Genomic DNA, 16842 nt, shown 5'->3' with positions numbered 1-16842 from the left:
CAAACTTGCTCTCACATGACTATTTTAGAGCTGCTATCTGGCTGTAAAAAGGCATGAGATGGAGAAAAGTTACAGGCAAGTCACAGACTACTGCATCGTGACCCCTTTGACAATCAGAAGGTGCGAAGTCACAAAGCAACATTGCGAACTTCATGTTACCATGTACTGTAGCCCCTGCCTTACTGAACTGCATTTCCAGGTTGAGGCATCTCTAGTGCTATATATTTTCTCATATTCGTGTGGAAAAACTGAATGTCTTCAACAAACAATATTTTCCCAGAAAATATATTTTCTCCCCCGTCAGACCACTTTGTGGCTAGAAGCTGCCTTACAACAGCATGTATTTTCTTGTGGCTATGGGTGTAACCTCGATACAGATATGGCAGTAAAGACTGATAGATTCTAATGTCTATAGTTTTATTCTGTGGTGTCTTACATTGAATAAATGCTATCAATATGAAATTGTAACTATATGTAATATGAACCAATTACCGTATTTTTCTGACTTATAAAAGGCACCTGGCCATATGATACACCCAGGCTTTAGACAACAAAAAAATTGGGAAAAAATATTTCATATTACTGTATCTCAGCATAAATAATGTGCTGCCTTTTTTTATGGGTCATTATCATTATGGCAATACAAAATATGTACATTTTTAATGTTCTACTACTTTTTCACAATAAAAACACTTAAGTTCTTTTTGCATCACCGCATTCAGAGAGTTATAACTTTTTTTATTTTTCCATTGTACAAAATGGGATCATTTTTGGGGTACATACGACATTTGATTGTTTGGTGGTGATAGTGAGCAAAAATGTCTTTTGTGACTGGCACAAATCTTTTCCATCTGTCAGAAATATATTAGATATTCCCCTCCAGTGATAATCGTTATCGTTATTACTGAAGCGTGTATCAGGTGAAGCAGTCTGACAATTTTCAATTTTTCAGTAGGGAAAGATAAGGACAGTGTAAACTGTAAACTTCATTGATGTTTGTGTGTGTGGGGTACAAGTGCTTGTTGAGACTTATTTGACACCGCAATCCGGATGCTAGTGAATGTCTGGGTCGTGGCATCAATAAACAGTCTAATTTGGCACAGAGGGGTAATTAGATGAGAAAGCACTCATCTTCTCACTCCTTTTCTGGAAAAAAGACCCCCATATGTGACAATGTACAAGATCTGTGGCTCTCTTCCATACAACCTGTGAGCAGGCCCCCATTCCCCTCCATTCCTCCTGCTCTATCTCAGGTTGTATAACAGCTAGAGATGTAAAGCCTTATTTTAAAGCAACAAGTCTAAGGTTTAAAACAAGACGGGATTGCCGTGCTAGCTATCATACAGCCATGATATTGGTCGTTAGTAGCTGTGCCCCATCCCCCTATGACTTTGAACTAGAATTATTTTTCTTGCTAAAAAAGTGTGCCAGAAAAATATGGTAAGCATCCTTTTGGACAACACAATCAGATAACTAAAATATGACAGTCAGTTAACTGGACCATTACCTGGACTAACATTTATAAAAAATAAATAAAAAAAAGTATGAATTTGCAAATCATTTCTCAAAAATAAGTTAACTTTAGTTAGAAACAGTTCAGAATGTGAAGGTTCTAAGCCAGATTTTCTCAACGCCGATCCTCGGGAGCCACCTACCAGTCATGTTTTCAGGATTTCCTTAGTATTGAGCAGATGATATAATTCGTGTCAATGCATCAGGACTTTCCACAGGTATTCATTCTGTGGGATATTCTCAAATCCTGACCAGTAGGTGGGTCCCGAGGACCGGAGTTGAGAAACCCTGTTCTAAGCAGAAGAATTATGCGTTGTTGTCTGGCTGTGACCCCAGAAGTTTATGTCCATTATGTATATAGCTATACAGGATTGGCCATCAATATAAAGTCCTAGTAAACCTCTTTATTATCTGCAAAAAAAACTTTAAGTAAAGCCAGGTTCTCACAGATTAGTGTTTTTTTTTTATTTTTATAAAGTGCTGAGTTCTACACATTGCTCAGCATGGACAGACTGGGATGTCCCACTATTCAGAACGGAAAAAACTGTAATACTTGTGCTCAATCAGTATAAAAGACCAGGTGACAGCAGCGATGTTCAGTTTCCCTCCATTTGCCAGAAACTGTTTGCAAATCTTACCGCTAGATTTTCATTTACACCAGCACTTTGTCCCACTGTTGTTGGCATTGAATGACCCAATGTTGATGAAACTCAGGTTGGGTGACTGCAGAATGCCATGTGCAAGTGTTCTTTAATCAAATGTAGTTCATATTAAAATACCCATGGCAACCGGCAGTCACCCAACTTGAGTTTCACCAACAATAGGGCTTTTGATGATGGGTGTGTTACACCAACAACAGCAGGACAAAGTACTGATATGAATGAACAACAAGAACTGCAGAGTTTCTTCGATTTGGAGGAGAAGTGAACTTCACTTCTGACAAGTGCTCTTTGGTACTGGTTGAGCGCAACAATTATTAGTGATTTTTAGACTTTTAAGAAAACAAAAGACATTCTTTATTGTTGTAGCTGCTGGTAAATCCACAATTGCTGTTTATACGTTTTATATAAACTACTTTCAGAACAGCAAAACACCTAATACAAGATCCAACATCTACAGGGTGTTACTTAGATGGTGAGATGTTACTTTTCATTGTTCTATTGCAAACAGTTAACATCACTGAAACCTGACCATTTTAACCAGTGCACACAAAAGTAGAGAGAAAGATCGCTCAGTAGTCGTTGCTTGTGACAGCTCTTCAAGATCATTTAAATGATACTTGCAGCATACTTATCTGTGGAGGATGTCATGTGTAGAGATAAGACTCATAGTTTATGTTGTATCTAAAAATATGGTTCCTTTTTATTAAAGACTAGAGGTTTTCTGGGAGTAGAATATGGATGACCTACCCTCAGGATAGGTCATCATTATCTGAACATTGGGGTCCAACTCCTGGTACTCCTGACGATCAGCTGTTTGAAGAGGCTGCAGTCCTGGTTGTTAGAACTCTACAATCAGATACTTATGGCCTGTCCTGAGAAAGCCTCTAAAAGGATTCTGTCACCTGGATTTTAGCGATAGAGATTTTCACACCATCACATCAGTTTCCACGATTTAGTTTAAAATCTACTAGTCTTACTCCCATCTGTCCTGTCATTTAGGGTAAAAATCGCTTTTATTAATATGAAAATTACCTCTATAAGGAGCCCAAGGGGCTGTCCCTCTGTTCGTTGGAGCCCAGCCCCGCCCATGATCTTGGAGACCAGCACCGCTACTCTGTTAATTATTCACTCCTGTCCTCGCTTATTTTTTTTTTCCAGAGCGCTGTAATCTCTCACATGCGCCATGGTTACACTGGTCCGGGCCCGTGCGGTGTTCTGGCAGCAGCCTCACGGAAGCAAGCACGCATGCACCAGCTGTCTGCGCACTTTGTTCGACCCGGAAAGCATGCGCACCTGCTTACGTGAGGCTGCTGCCAGGACACCGCGCGGGCCCGGACCAGTGTAACCATGGCGCTTGCGCAAGATTACAGCACTCTGGGGGAAAAAATAAGCGAGGAGAGGAGTGAATAATTAACAGAGGGGCGGTGCTAGGCTCCAAGATCATGGGCGCGGCCGGGCTCCAACGGACAGAGGGACAGCCCCTTGGGCTCCTTATAGAGGTAATTTTCATATTAATAAAAGTGATTTTTACCCTAAATGACAGGACTGATGGGAGTAAGACTAATAGATTATAAACTACTGATGTGATGGTGTGAAAATCTCTATAGCTAAAATCCAGGTGACAGAATCCCTTTAAGGTTCTAAAGGGTTGAGATTGAGGATTTCCAACATTGATAGAATACTATTATATTTAATATTTTTGTATAAAATACAGTGTTCTAGTTCATGTAAATGAAAGTTGATAGCAAGCCAAATTTATCTTCATTCTTGCATGCATTTCTATATGTATAGCTTGTAAAACAGAGAATCAGAAATGACAGCAGCAGCCAACATTTGTTCATTATGTCATCTGCCCTTACAGACATAATACAATTTTCTGCTGATTTGTGGTGGCCATTTTTTTTCTTTTTCCAAAATCGATAACAGGTGGAGCAGCCATATTGGTTGTCTCGTTTGTAAGCTTTACAGAAACTGACAATAAACTATTATTCTATCAACATCATTTGATGAGAAGTTATAAAAATGGCCATTATAATTTAAAAGACGAATGTAGGCAAAACTAAAACATAATTACCCCCCAAAAAAATAGTGATGGCTATTGCTTTAACTGTTATGAAATCTGTAGTTCAGAATGAATCAATGTAAGTAATCTCATATAAAATGTAACGGGCAGTGGGTGTGGACCCTCTGTACCAACTAACCAGTTTGACTATGGTCTAGTCCTAAGGGTGTTATCCTGGGGATCCCATGGTTTTCACCCTTTAACCCCTTTACAGGAATCTGGTCATTGCTGCAGGGGACCCACCAGGCCGCTACCTCTTGGAATAGTCCCGGTGTAGATGGCAGCTGACCCAAGGGGGTCAGAGACACCAGTGTGAAGCATCAAAGGGTCAGGTTATACTCGCAGTCGGTAAACGGGCAAAGATTTGGGCAGGCAGAGTTAAAGCAATTCTGTGAAACTAATCCGAGGTCAGGACAGGAAACAAACAGTAGAAAGGCTATGATTGGTTAGCGGCAGAAGTTCGGTACACGGGCAGACAATTAGAATAGCACACATTCACTGGTAAACTAGAAAACCTAAGCTCAGGCAAGGAGTGAGAGGGCAGTGCAGCATTTATTAAAGAAGCTGATTAACAATTAGAAGCAGTAGTGCAACTACACAGAGTATGGAGAGGAGGGGTAAAGTGACAATGGCAAAAATGGGAGTAGTAGTAAGTCAGTGAATAATATTTCTAATAGAAGTAGTGGAGTAGGGATGGACACAGGCTGCCGGGATAACATAAAGTATGAGACATCATATTTGGGTCTTGTATTGCCTGTAACTCACCATAGACAATGTTTTTTCCAGAGTACTGCCATTTTGTCCAGGAAAATATTTTTTCTTCAGAAGAATCATGTCGTCCACACCTTCTTTACGAACGTCACTGATGATTTCAGTCACTTGTTTGTTCATGTTGATGTGATATCCATCTATTCTAGACTGAAACAACAAGGAAGTATGTTGTCTGAAATATGTGAGGAGATGAAATGCCAAAAGCAGTAAAATGGGTAAATCAGAACTGGAGATATTACCGATACGATAAAAAAAAACACCAACTTCTCCACAGCCTTACAAGGAACACTAAACTATGTGATATTGTAGATAAGATAGACTTTAGGATTATTGTTGTATAAGAAGTCATCAAAAGGACATGTAAGATGCAGAAACAGTAGCACTTCTATGGGAGTTACGGAAACAGCGTGGCATAGTGAGCTTGGCTGTTTCTGTGAACCTGTTTAACTCTTAGGCTGAATGTGGCAGTCAGCAGAACCCCCATTCTAGAGGCAGGTGTGGTTTCTGGACATGTGACCTGCATCTATTATACATTTATAGTCCTCCAGATGCCATTCATTTATCAGTTGATATAATATATAACAGAAAACAAATACGAACACAAATGAGAAACAAGTCTTATTTTACATCACAATATATCATATGCATAGAGCTCCCATAAGTCACAGATTCTGTCCCTTTCCATACTATGTTCCATGAGTCAAAATACAGTATGCAGAAAGAACACTGTGATAAAACAAGTGAAGAAGCAGGGTGTATATCACAAAACTTTTTACTGCTAGCTCTTTATTAGTCAATAGGATGTTTGCTCCAGTTAAATATTCTTGGTTTTAACAGATGAACACTTCCAGCAAGCTCTTTTCAGAATGTAGATACCTAAGTTTTCAGCAGACTTTGTAGACTCTCTGTTGAGATTGCCATAGGGGGTAGTTTGGGACCACTCGGTGTGAATTGGTGACCATGTAATAATTCAAGATCACATTGAGGTAGCCAAAAAAGGAGCTGTTCTTTCTGGCTAAGTTGAACCATGGATATCTGCCATCTAGAACTAGCTTTATAGCAGATGTAGCTGTTTAGTTGGAACTGTTCTAACCTGAGTTGGGTCTAACCTATGGTATGTTCTACAGTATGTTCAGTAAGTTCTAAAAAGACACAAAGTCATCCCATTATCCACAATGACATCTTCCGAGCTAACTACCCACTGCATAACAAAGACATAGACAATGCTGTCCTCACCTTCAGGGATACACATGCCGCAAACAGAGACCTGACTAAGGCCTCATATTCATCTTGCACTTGTTTTTTTATGGTTTCCTTGGAATTCATCATTTCTTCTTCAGCATCTTGGAGCTTGGTTCTAAGTGCAGTGATTTCAATGATGAGTTCATGGCACATGTCTGGATTCTGGAGAACAAAATGTTTCAGAAAAAAAGATGTGAAAGCATAGGACCAGGGTTAAGAGCATAACTAAAGGCTCATGGGCCCGGCTGCACAAATTTCACTTGGCCTCCCCATCACAGCTGCTGCCCTATATTGCTAGGCCTCTTAAGTGACCCATTGATGCAACACTAGCCCAAGGAGCAAGACCCATGTTTGCTCCCTACCTCCCAAAGCAGGCTTAGATACAGTAACTCTGTGTTAGCTATGGTAGTATAGCTCTATATTGCGGCCATCAAATAATGTTCAGATACCAGTTCTGCACAGTAAAAAGTTAATACAATACAGCTACATCCAATGACTTACATGTGACATCTTCTTTGATTGTAGTCATCTGTTTTCCGATCCTGCTGTTAACCTAAATGCCCCTCTCATTGCCCCTACATACTAATAGTGACCCATCCCTCTTTGTGGACATACCCAATCTCCCCTTCATTTGGCCAGTTTTATCACTACTTCATAGGGGTTTTGTTTGCCTTCTTCTAGAACAAAGGTCCCAAACACGTGCCCATTGGGGTGTATGTAGCCACTGAGGAAGTTATCTGCGGCCTGCTAGCGTTCCCTTAAGTTGATTTGGGGTCTGTATGAATTTGGTGGCTGATCTGTAGTCTACATTAATTTTGGGGTTTGGTATGGAGGTCTGTATTGATTTTGGAGTCTGTCTAGAGGTCATTATTAATTCTGGGGTCTGGTCTGGGGTCTCATGTGGGGTCTGCATTAAGTGAGATAAATATACATTTGGCACATCAGATCACACTGCCCAAAAAAGTGTTGTATATGAGAATAGCATGCACAAAAAATGCCAGGATGCTGTTTTATAACTGAGGTACACATGCATCTGCCATTTTTAGCTTCATATCTTCTATGACAGTTCTTATAAATGTACCTCGATCTTCTACTATGAAGAAACTGTATGGTTTCAGTCAATAATGTAGAGAACTCTATGCAATTATGCATTTTTTTTTATATATATTTAGTTGACTGGGTGTTTCTTGAGGGAGTTAGACCAGCTTCTGCTTGATTACAGCTTCCCTTCTCCTGGTGGACTTTGACCTGTTTGTGTACTTATTACACCCTGCTGCCTGGCTTCATTTTCAGCACAATGATTAATGAGCAGAAATTGTTTTATAGGGCTATAAACAACAGATTCAAGGACAATACTTGCCGTATTACCACATTCACTTACGGTAGTTACCTATGTTTATTGGATAAATAACATATATTGTATAAAATACATTGAATATATGTAATAAGCTTATTTTGTTATTTTATATATTATTAAGCAGATTAAAACTTTGTATATGGTTTGCGTTTTATATAATTAAATTATCTACAGTATGTTTATTAATTGCTATGTTAAATAGGGACCTATGAGGGCCCTTCACATTATAAATGTATATATTTGGTTAAAATTTAAATGTTTGGAAGGACATATGCACAAGTGGAAACGTGCTGCAAACTTATATAAATGATAAAATTAATAATGTGCTTTCTAATGGTCCTTAATCCAACCAATAATCTGAATGTAATATGAATGTTTGCCAAACCCATGGTCGGATATAGTGCAGTTATTGGTGCTTGCAACCTTATTCTTCTTTAAATAGATTGTCCCATGAATAATATTCTACAGTTTTCAAACCAGCACCTAGATATGAATATTTTTATATTTTCATGTAAGTAAAAATTTAATACAGCTACTGGGCACCACCTGCTGTTTGCTCTTTTTCTAATTTCTCTGTCCTGCTCACTGAGATGGAAGCACATGCTCAGTTCCATCCTTCAACTGCCACTAGCTGCAGCAGACAGGACACGCCCTCTGATAAAGGACACACCCCCTAAGCTGCCAGCTTGAAATATTCTAGAAGAACAATTGGAGTACTGAATGGGGGATCTCGGGATCCATGTGAGGCACGGAACTGATTCTAGCTTTGTTAGAAAAAGGTTGTCATGTACGAGATTAGGTATGATTTTCATTTTTTACATGAAACATGGGACAACCCCTTTAAGATGTGTTACCGCATAGTAAAGATCCCAGGGCTGTCTTTCATGTATACCCTTTGTATGTGTGCTATGTGTAATATTAAAGGTCAGAGTTCTAGAACAAGCTGAATCATACATTACGGTGCTGGCTACAAACCAGAAAACTGGCCACATTAGCTGCGATGTAGGTCAGGATTTGCTAGAGAAAGAATGTGAACTCTGAATACATGAAAAGCCAGTTTAAGATAGTGTCAGGTGATGTTAACACAGCAGTGAAGCAATACCTCATACCTCTGGAGCATGCATATACAGTATCAGTTCATGTTATTTAAAGACAAGCAATATGGTGTACTAAAGTGAGAAATCATTAACTATAACAGCCTGTTATATAGATGGGGATCCTAGACAGACCTTTGTACATTCAGAATGCAAGACGCACCATTATTCTCTAAAAGACTGGCAGTGAAGAATTTAGGGTACAGATATACAGCCCCATTCACTTATCTCACCCACCTCATCGAAGCCTGCTTCAGCTTTCTTCCGTTCTCTTTTATTTCCAAGCAACTCCTATAAGATGAACCATGATAATATACAAAATGCAAAAGGCATTCTTCATACAATGGTTTACATATGAGAAGGTCAAGTCTAGAATCAGTATGTTACTACTAAAAATGTAATTTAACACATTACTCAAGTAAAAAAGGGGTTTCCTGTCCTTTCATATTGATGACCTCTCTTCAGGACACCCGGCACCTCTACCGATCAGCCGATTCACTGGTGGAAGTCTATACTGGAACTACACAGCGCCAGCCATTGTGTAGTGGACAGAGCTGGTTACTGCAGTTCTGCTCCCACTCCAGTGATTTCTGGAGCCAGTGCAGAACAGTAGAGGTGCAGAGTGTTGGACCACGCCCAACAGATATAGATGACCTATCCTGATGATAAAAATAAAAGGACTGAAATACGCCTTTAAGCTACATTTCCAGGAGAGTGCATACAAGTGCATACAAATGTCAGGTATAAAAGAGATATAGAAGTAGAAAAAGAAAGACAGGAATGAGCTGATAGAGAGAAAGATAAATATATAAATGATCAGGTTTCTGATGTGAAATACTCCTGCCTGTCCATATCTCACATTATTTCTAATCTGATAAGTCCAATGTTTGCTTGCAGTGTAATGTAATGTACACACCTGCTCTTTCTGATACAGCAACTGGTGCTCTTGTTGTAGTAGATTTTCATAAAACATGGAGTACGATTCAAAGTTACTCTGCTCTCTTGCCATTACGTCACAAGCCAATGATGTGAGGCAGCGTTCTAAATGTTCCTGGCTGAATGTAACCTATAATTACAGTAGCAAACATTTAGCAAAGGAAAAGTGAGAGTTGTACTAGTCTAGAGCACACAAATAATATTCATGTCCAATTATACATCAAAAATATCCATAAATGTGAAAAAAAAAATAATAGGAAAATAAAGACCCAAAGTCATATTTGCCTAAGATGACACGTAAATAACCAGTCCTGTGGATTTATGCAATATAGGACTGCTGCATCTGGTAAAACACTAATGACTGCTTGTGGGTTGTAAAGCCCCGATCTTTAGGTGGCTATGAATGTCGGTTATGGTGGTGTTCCCTACTGTCCTCTGAAGGCAGCATGTGGATGGGTAGTGGGGGATGAGGGAGCTACTACTGTCAGCCTAAGTATTCAGCCGGAAGTCTATAGCCTTCATAAATCTTACCTCAGCAGAGTTGCCCCGATGTTCACTCATTAGCAGCTCCACAAATTTTTCAATAATTTGTGGCCTACCAGGTGAAAAGTTCTCCTTCATAACTGGCTTCTTCCAAAGCTCTACATACAAATAAATGTATAAAGCAAACTGAAATGTTAACTGAATAGATAGTAGGATTTTATTCTACTATCTGCTGTGATATTTCTTGAGTAATTAACACAGATATGGTGTTTGCATTTGTGAATAAATTCCTTCGCAATCAACTTCAGACGAAAACAATAGCAGTCACAAAAGTGAGTAAATATGTAGGTTGGCATTGTCATTGTGGTTGGCACCGCTGCTTTGCAGCACTAGGTTCCTGGATTTCATTCTGAGGTAACATCTTTATGTAGTTTGGGATACAGCATGGTGCATGTCTCACTAAGGGTAGTTTCACATGGTCTTTCTGGATCTGGCATTGCCAGAATCCAATGCATTCCCATCCAGCCTGGACAATATGCCAAGAATTGGCTGGAACAGCCTGCTGGATCTCACAATGCTAGTGTGAAACTAGCCTAAGACTGGATTGCTGCCTGTATCTATATTATTCCATGTATTCTTCCTGAGTTTGCATGGGCTTTCTTGGGTCCAGATAATGCAGATCAGTGCCCACCTCCAAAGTAGTGATCCACAATCCCATAACCTTAAAGAAAATGCAAAGAACGCCCTGATGGCTCCAAAAATAGTATAAATTTAACAAAAGTCCTGTATCTTCTTCAACATAAAATCTGCCATTTATTAGGATATGATGTTTAGAAATTGTACCCGAATTAAGGACTGATTGTATCTTGAAGAAGGTGCATTTCATTATGTTACATTATGTTTCGCTGGGGTCCTCTAGGTTCTTCCCACATTTCAGATTGTCTTCCTATTAGTAAAGGCCTTAGTCAATAGGAAAATTAGACTGTAAATGTGTGAATTTTCATCATGTGCTGTGGAATATGTTGATGCTGCATAAAATACAGCCATGAATATTATATTATTTTAGATTTTAAAATACCAGCACATATAGTCTAATGAGCTCATCTTGTAGGGTTATAACCTAAACACAGACTATGGTTCTACATACAAGATTTGATCCATTTCGGAAAAAATTATACATATTTATTTTCATCTAAATGTTATTTTATAAATAAAAACAGATTAATATAATCATTATGCATGGAGGCTAGGACTTGAGGATTTAGGAAATACTTCATAGATGTACCTGTTGGAACTCCTCTTCCTTCTCTTGCTCTTTCAGATATCAACAGTGTCATCTCCTTGGCAATTTTCCTTTGCATATCATGTATCATGTCACTTTCAAAGCTTTCCATTATTTTCTGAAGCTGTTCAGAAGAATGAAGTATGAATATTATGGGATTGATATTTTACTAATGAGAACCTGTAATCAGATTTGCAATATTCTTACCTGACGAACTCTAACTTCTATCTCAGAAGCTCCTTTAGGAGGAAGCACAACCTGAGATCTCAGTGTGAGCCCTTCAAACTCCTCTTCTTTCCCCATTTGCCAAGCAATGGCTTTCATGGTGGGATAAAATATTTCATCTCTACAATAAACAGCCCATAAGTACAAAACATTATGCAGAGTTTTATCTCTTTCTTGTGCCAAGCAGAATCTAAGGAACATGCATATTATAGCTAGAGAGCTATAGTTCATCTGAGACCTTGAAGCTGCTTTAGAAATGTAGTATCACACAACACCCATTCACATGGTCTTTGAAGGCTCCAATCTCCTATCTATGATATTCATACATGTAATGATATAACTGAAACTAAAATGATTGGTTCCAGCCAATGGAAATCATGACTAAGCTGCCCACTACATGAGGAGAATGATTCACCTGATGAAGTGGGCGGTCCACCCACAATCATGTTGTGAGTAGCAATGGGTTATCCAAGACTATTAAATGCCCCCCATATGCCTGGGCCCCTCACAATGAATATACTTACCTGGCCCCCCACTCCCTCCGCCACTCCTGGTGCCCCCTCGGCTCCGCTGCTGCTCCTCCCCATGCGCGGATGAAAACATCTGGTGCCGGGGTAGGGGGAGCAGCCAATGGCAGGCAGGGACGGGGGCAAGCTTCTCTAAAGTCACCCTCGATGCTAGGGAGGCTCATCCCCTTGTCTGCCTGCCATTGGCTGCTCCCCCCTTCCCAACATCGGATGTTTTCATCATCCTCGCATGAGGAAAAGGCTCCAATCTCCTATCTATGATATTCATACATGTAATGATATAACTGAAACTAAAATGATTGGTTCCAGCCAATGGAAATCATGACTAAGCTGCCCACTACATGAGGAGAATAATTCACCTGATGAAGTGGGCGGTCCACCCACAATCATGTTGTGAGTAGCAATGGGTTATCCAAGACTATTAAATGCCCCCCATATGCCTGGGCCCCTCACAATGAATATACTTACCTGGCCCCCCACTCCCTCCGCCACTCCTGGTGCCCCCTCGGCTCCGCTGCTGCTCCTCCCCATGCGCGGATAAAAACATCTGGTGCCGGGGTAGGGGGAGCAGCCAATGGCAGGCAGGGACGGGGGCAAGCTTCTCTAAAGTCACCCTCGATGCTAGGGAGGCTCGTCCCCTTGTCTGCCTGCCATTGGCTGCTCCCCCCTTCCCAACATCGGATGTTTTCTTCATCCTCGTATGAGGAAAAGCGGCGGTGCGGGGACCTGGAGCGGCGCAGGGAGCCAGGTAAGTATATTCATTGTGAGGGGCCCAGGCATACGAGGGGCAGTTAATATTCTTGGATAACCCCTTTAAGTCCCTGTCATGTCAGTGGCCTTAACTATCAATCCATACCTTCAGTGTATGTGATTTGCATTGTTAATCTGGTATACAGAAACCATTTTAAATAGGTGTCCACTAACCTCTAGATATTGCTTTCAGTACTTAAAGGAAATGTGTCATCAGAAAATGACTTATTGTTTAAATCACATTTTTATGTTTAACATATTTTTAAAATAATTTTTTATGATGTTATTTGTAATTTTCCATGTCGACATATTTAAACAAAATCCTGCAGTTTTCGCATTGGCCACTAAGCCTAATAATAGGCGCCACTTTTTGGTTTATACAGATCACTTTACTGCAGTTATCTGCTTATCTATACACAGAAGTGATATCATTACAGGCAGGATTACAATGACAGATAAAACAAGATCCACCATTCACAATAGGTGATTGTCAATTCTTATCTATTCTTTGCTTGTACAATGACCTCTGCACTGAGCACAGAGCATGCCTAGAAAACTCTCCCATAGAAGTCACTGATGTCACGTTTTGTCTATTGTGTCTATGGACCATGTGGCTGCAATAAAGCAATTTTCTTAATACTTTCTAAATGCTGTTAAGAACAGCTCAGGCAAAATGGCCACCCCCATAATCATGTTTAGGAAATAGAATAAAGAAATCTGTAATCAGAAAATAAAAACGATGAGAAAAAAATTTGATGTATTACTATGTGGTTTTAACTGTTTTTTTTTAAAAAAGTGCGACACATTTCAATTAAATGACATAATTGTATACTTCATTTATGTCTACTCACCTGTAGAGTTCACAAAACTGTCTATATAGGCACACAGTGTTAATTTCTTCCACTTCAAGTTTGTGTTTTCCCCATTGCTCTTTAAAAAATTCCAGCTGTTTCCATAAAATTAAAAAGGCTTTCAGCAATGTAGATTCTGATATTGGATCCTGAGATGTGGATTCCAATTTTGATTCAGTTTTCAGTGACTGTTTTTCTCCTATAGGAAATAACTCGACTTGTAGCTAGAGATAAAAAAAAATCTACTTAATACATTGCTCAAATTATGTACATGGGGCTTCAACATCCAACTTCAGCATTAAATCAATGACAAATCAGCAAAATCATCCCAGGAGAAGAGTAAAAGGAAAAATAACCATTTTTATTGACTTCTTGGGTCAAATTAGGCCCATATAATCCTTACACCTTATACTGATACATGTGAGTTCAGGTCAGTTAAACCTGCGGTTGGGCCATGACACATTCGAGTAATATAAGCGTATGATACACCCGGGACACAGACATGTGCAGGATCCCGGGTATCGACTGTTCACCAAATGTTTATTAAATGAAGTACAAGTCTATATCCCAAATGTATGTCTTTTTATGCATTTTAAACTTTTTTATTTGAAATTGTATATTATGGATATTGTAAGAATGAAATCATTTTTAACTTTTTTGGTGCATCAGAACGAATTATATGTCCAATTTAGCAGCCTAGGTGACAAAAACGCACCTGCCGAAAAAAACGCATTGAAAAAACGCATCCAAAATTGAACATCTGATACATGAGAATTAATCATTATTTTGATTCAGCAGCTTTGGCGATAATAACGCATCCGTTGAAAAAATCGCATGTCTTTAAAAAAAAACGCATTAAAACCAAATTTGCCTTTTTTGAAATCCATCACTCCAGGATTTACTTATGACCGATTGGTTCTCCTCGGGGTCTGTTTTCCAGAACTTACTGACCACTTAGTAGAGTATAAATAGTGGGATCTGCGCATATAGAGTATAACCACTGAGGAAGAGGTCAAGACCTCGAAACGCGTCTGGTGTTGGATACCGATGCTCTGAATGATTCCATAAATAACTGAAGCATGGCCATGCGATTTTAACTCTACGATTATCTAAGGAGACGATCTTTCAGCAATTTGAAAAAGCAAAGGCAAGGAGTGACCTGAATCGGTGAACCTGTACTCCAACTCTCGCAAGAACCGTGTACAGAGCGGGACAGAGAGGCAGTGAAGGTAATTGCAAGAAAGCTTTACCGGAACACCTGTACTAATTCGCCCCGAGAACATACACCTGAGCGCACACCAGCCAGTGTGAAGACCACATATCATCAGGTGGGGTGAGTGCTCAGTGAGCAACCGTTTATCCGCATAACACTAATATAGTGCGGTAAGAAAATCACTTGTGACTTCTTGCAACGTTATATCAAAACGTAAAGGTTGCCAGCAACATAGGTAACAATCCACCTGAGCGCACACAAGCCAGTGTGAAGATCCCTTACCAACAGGTGAGGTAGGTTCTCAGGAAGCAACCATTTATTTGCGCAATATTATCGCCATTTGTGACTTTTCGGATATAACGCTACACCAAAGTGTACAGGTTGCCAGCAATATCGCATCGACATTCAGATGTATTAATAAGGACATTAACTGGTTCATTTGTTGCGACGGGAATCCCTTTTTTTGCACCTTATTCCCAGCAAGTTTTATATTGTGTTTTAGTGTTTTATATATTTTAGTGTCGCATTTTATTATTATTATTATATTGCATCCTACCCTATATTAAATATTGTGCCTGCTCCATGGTGGTTTGAGTGCTTACCTAATAAGATTAATTTGTCCAGTGTATATGTATTGAATAGGGTGATTCAATCTCAGGTTCAAGCACCTATTCATAGTTATAGGGGGGTGAGCCACCCTACCAATTCTCTTTCAAAACGAATAAACTGAAACAGGCTGTTTTTCAGCTGATCAAAAGTTTAGGACCACACCTCCAAAAAAAAACTAAACTTCCCCCAAAACAGAAATCCAACTTCCAAACATGAACTCAGTAATGAGTAGCTCCGCCGTTATTGTTTATCACTTCAAAAATTTGTTTCGGCATGCTTGATGCAAGCAATTCCATGAGGTGAGTGGGAACATTTCTCCAAGTGGTGAAGACGGCCGTACGAAGGCCATCTACTGTCTGGAACTGTTGTCCATTTTTGTAAACTTTCCTTGCCATCCATCCCCAAAGGTTCTCAATTGGATTTAGATCAGGGGAACACGCAGGATGGGCCAAAAGAGTGATGTTATTCTCCTGGAAGAAGCCCCTTGTTCTGCGGGCATTGTGTACTGTAGCATTGTCCTGTTGAAAAACACAGTCGTTACCACACAGACGAGGGCCCTCAGTCATGAGGAATGCTCTCTGCAACATCTGGACATAGCCAACGGCCGTTTGACGCCACTGCATTTCCTGAAGCTTCATTGTTCCACTGAAGGAAAAAGCACCCCAGACCATTATGGCGCCCCCTCCACTGTGGCGCGTAGAAAACATCTCAGGTGGGATCTGCTTGTCATGCCAGTAACATTGGAAACCATCAGGACCATCAAGGTAAAAAAAATTCTCATCAGAGAATAAAACTTTCTTCCACCTTTGAATGTTCCATGTTTGGTGCTCTCTTGCAAAGTCCAAACGAGCAGTTCTGTGGCGTTCAAGGAGACAAGGTCTTTGAAGAAGATTTTCGTTTTTGAAGTCAGCACCAGTAAGGGCCTTAATTTGGGTCAAGGATCGTCCAGTGTCTTGACGTACAGTCAATTGGATCCTCCGGCTCAGTGCTGATGAAATTTTTTGGGGTCTTCCACTTGACTTTTTTGTTCCATAACCCTCAGGGTCATTTAGGAAATTCCATATGACTGTCTTACTGCGTCCCACTTCAGCAGCGATGGCGCGCTGTGAGAGACCCTGCTTATGCAGTTCAACAACCCGACCACGTTCAAAAAGGGAGAGCTTTTTTGCCTTTGCCATCACAACGTGTGACTACCTGACAGAAAATGACAATGAAGCCACATCTTTGCACAGATTTGGCCTTTTAAAGGCATGTGGTCCTAAAATT

The 16842-nt window shown here is 39.9% G+C and overlaps 1 protein-coding gene across 1 annotated transcript in view; it reads right to left on the bottom strand.

Annotated features, from left to right (window-relative positions):
* LOC120999200 (coiled-coil domain-containing protein 162-like) overlaps positions 1-16842 on the bottom strand; it is a 71292-nt gene that overhangs the window by 24352 nt on the left and 30098 nt on the right. Inside the window, exons 9-16 of the mRNA XM_040430074.1 lie at positions 13755-13978; positions 11609-11747; positions 11405-11525; positions 10168-10277; positions 9617-9766; positions 8938-8991; positions 6244-6411; positions 5002-5154 (exon numbers count right to left, since the gene is read on the bottom strand). Coding sequence (XP_040286008.1) covers positions 5002-5154; positions 6244-6411; positions 8938-8991; positions 9617-9766; positions 10168-10277; positions 11405-11525; positions 11609-11747; positions 13755-13978 — 1119 coding nt within the window. The remainder of the gene's footprint in view (positions 1-5001; positions 5155-6243; positions 6412-8937; positions 8992-9616; positions 9767-10167; positions 10278-11404; positions 11526-11608; positions 11748-13754; positions 13979-16842) is intronic.

This window comes from Bufo bufo, chromosome 4 (genome assembly GCF_905171765.1).
Source record: "Bufo bufo chromosome 4, aBufBuf1.1, whole genome shotgun sequence".
In the NCBI taxonomy this organism is placed as follows: Eukaryota; Metazoa; Chordata; class Amphibia; order Anura; family Bufonidae; genus Bufo; species Bufo bufo.
This window is presented reverse-complemented; position numbering and strand designations above follow the sequence as displayed.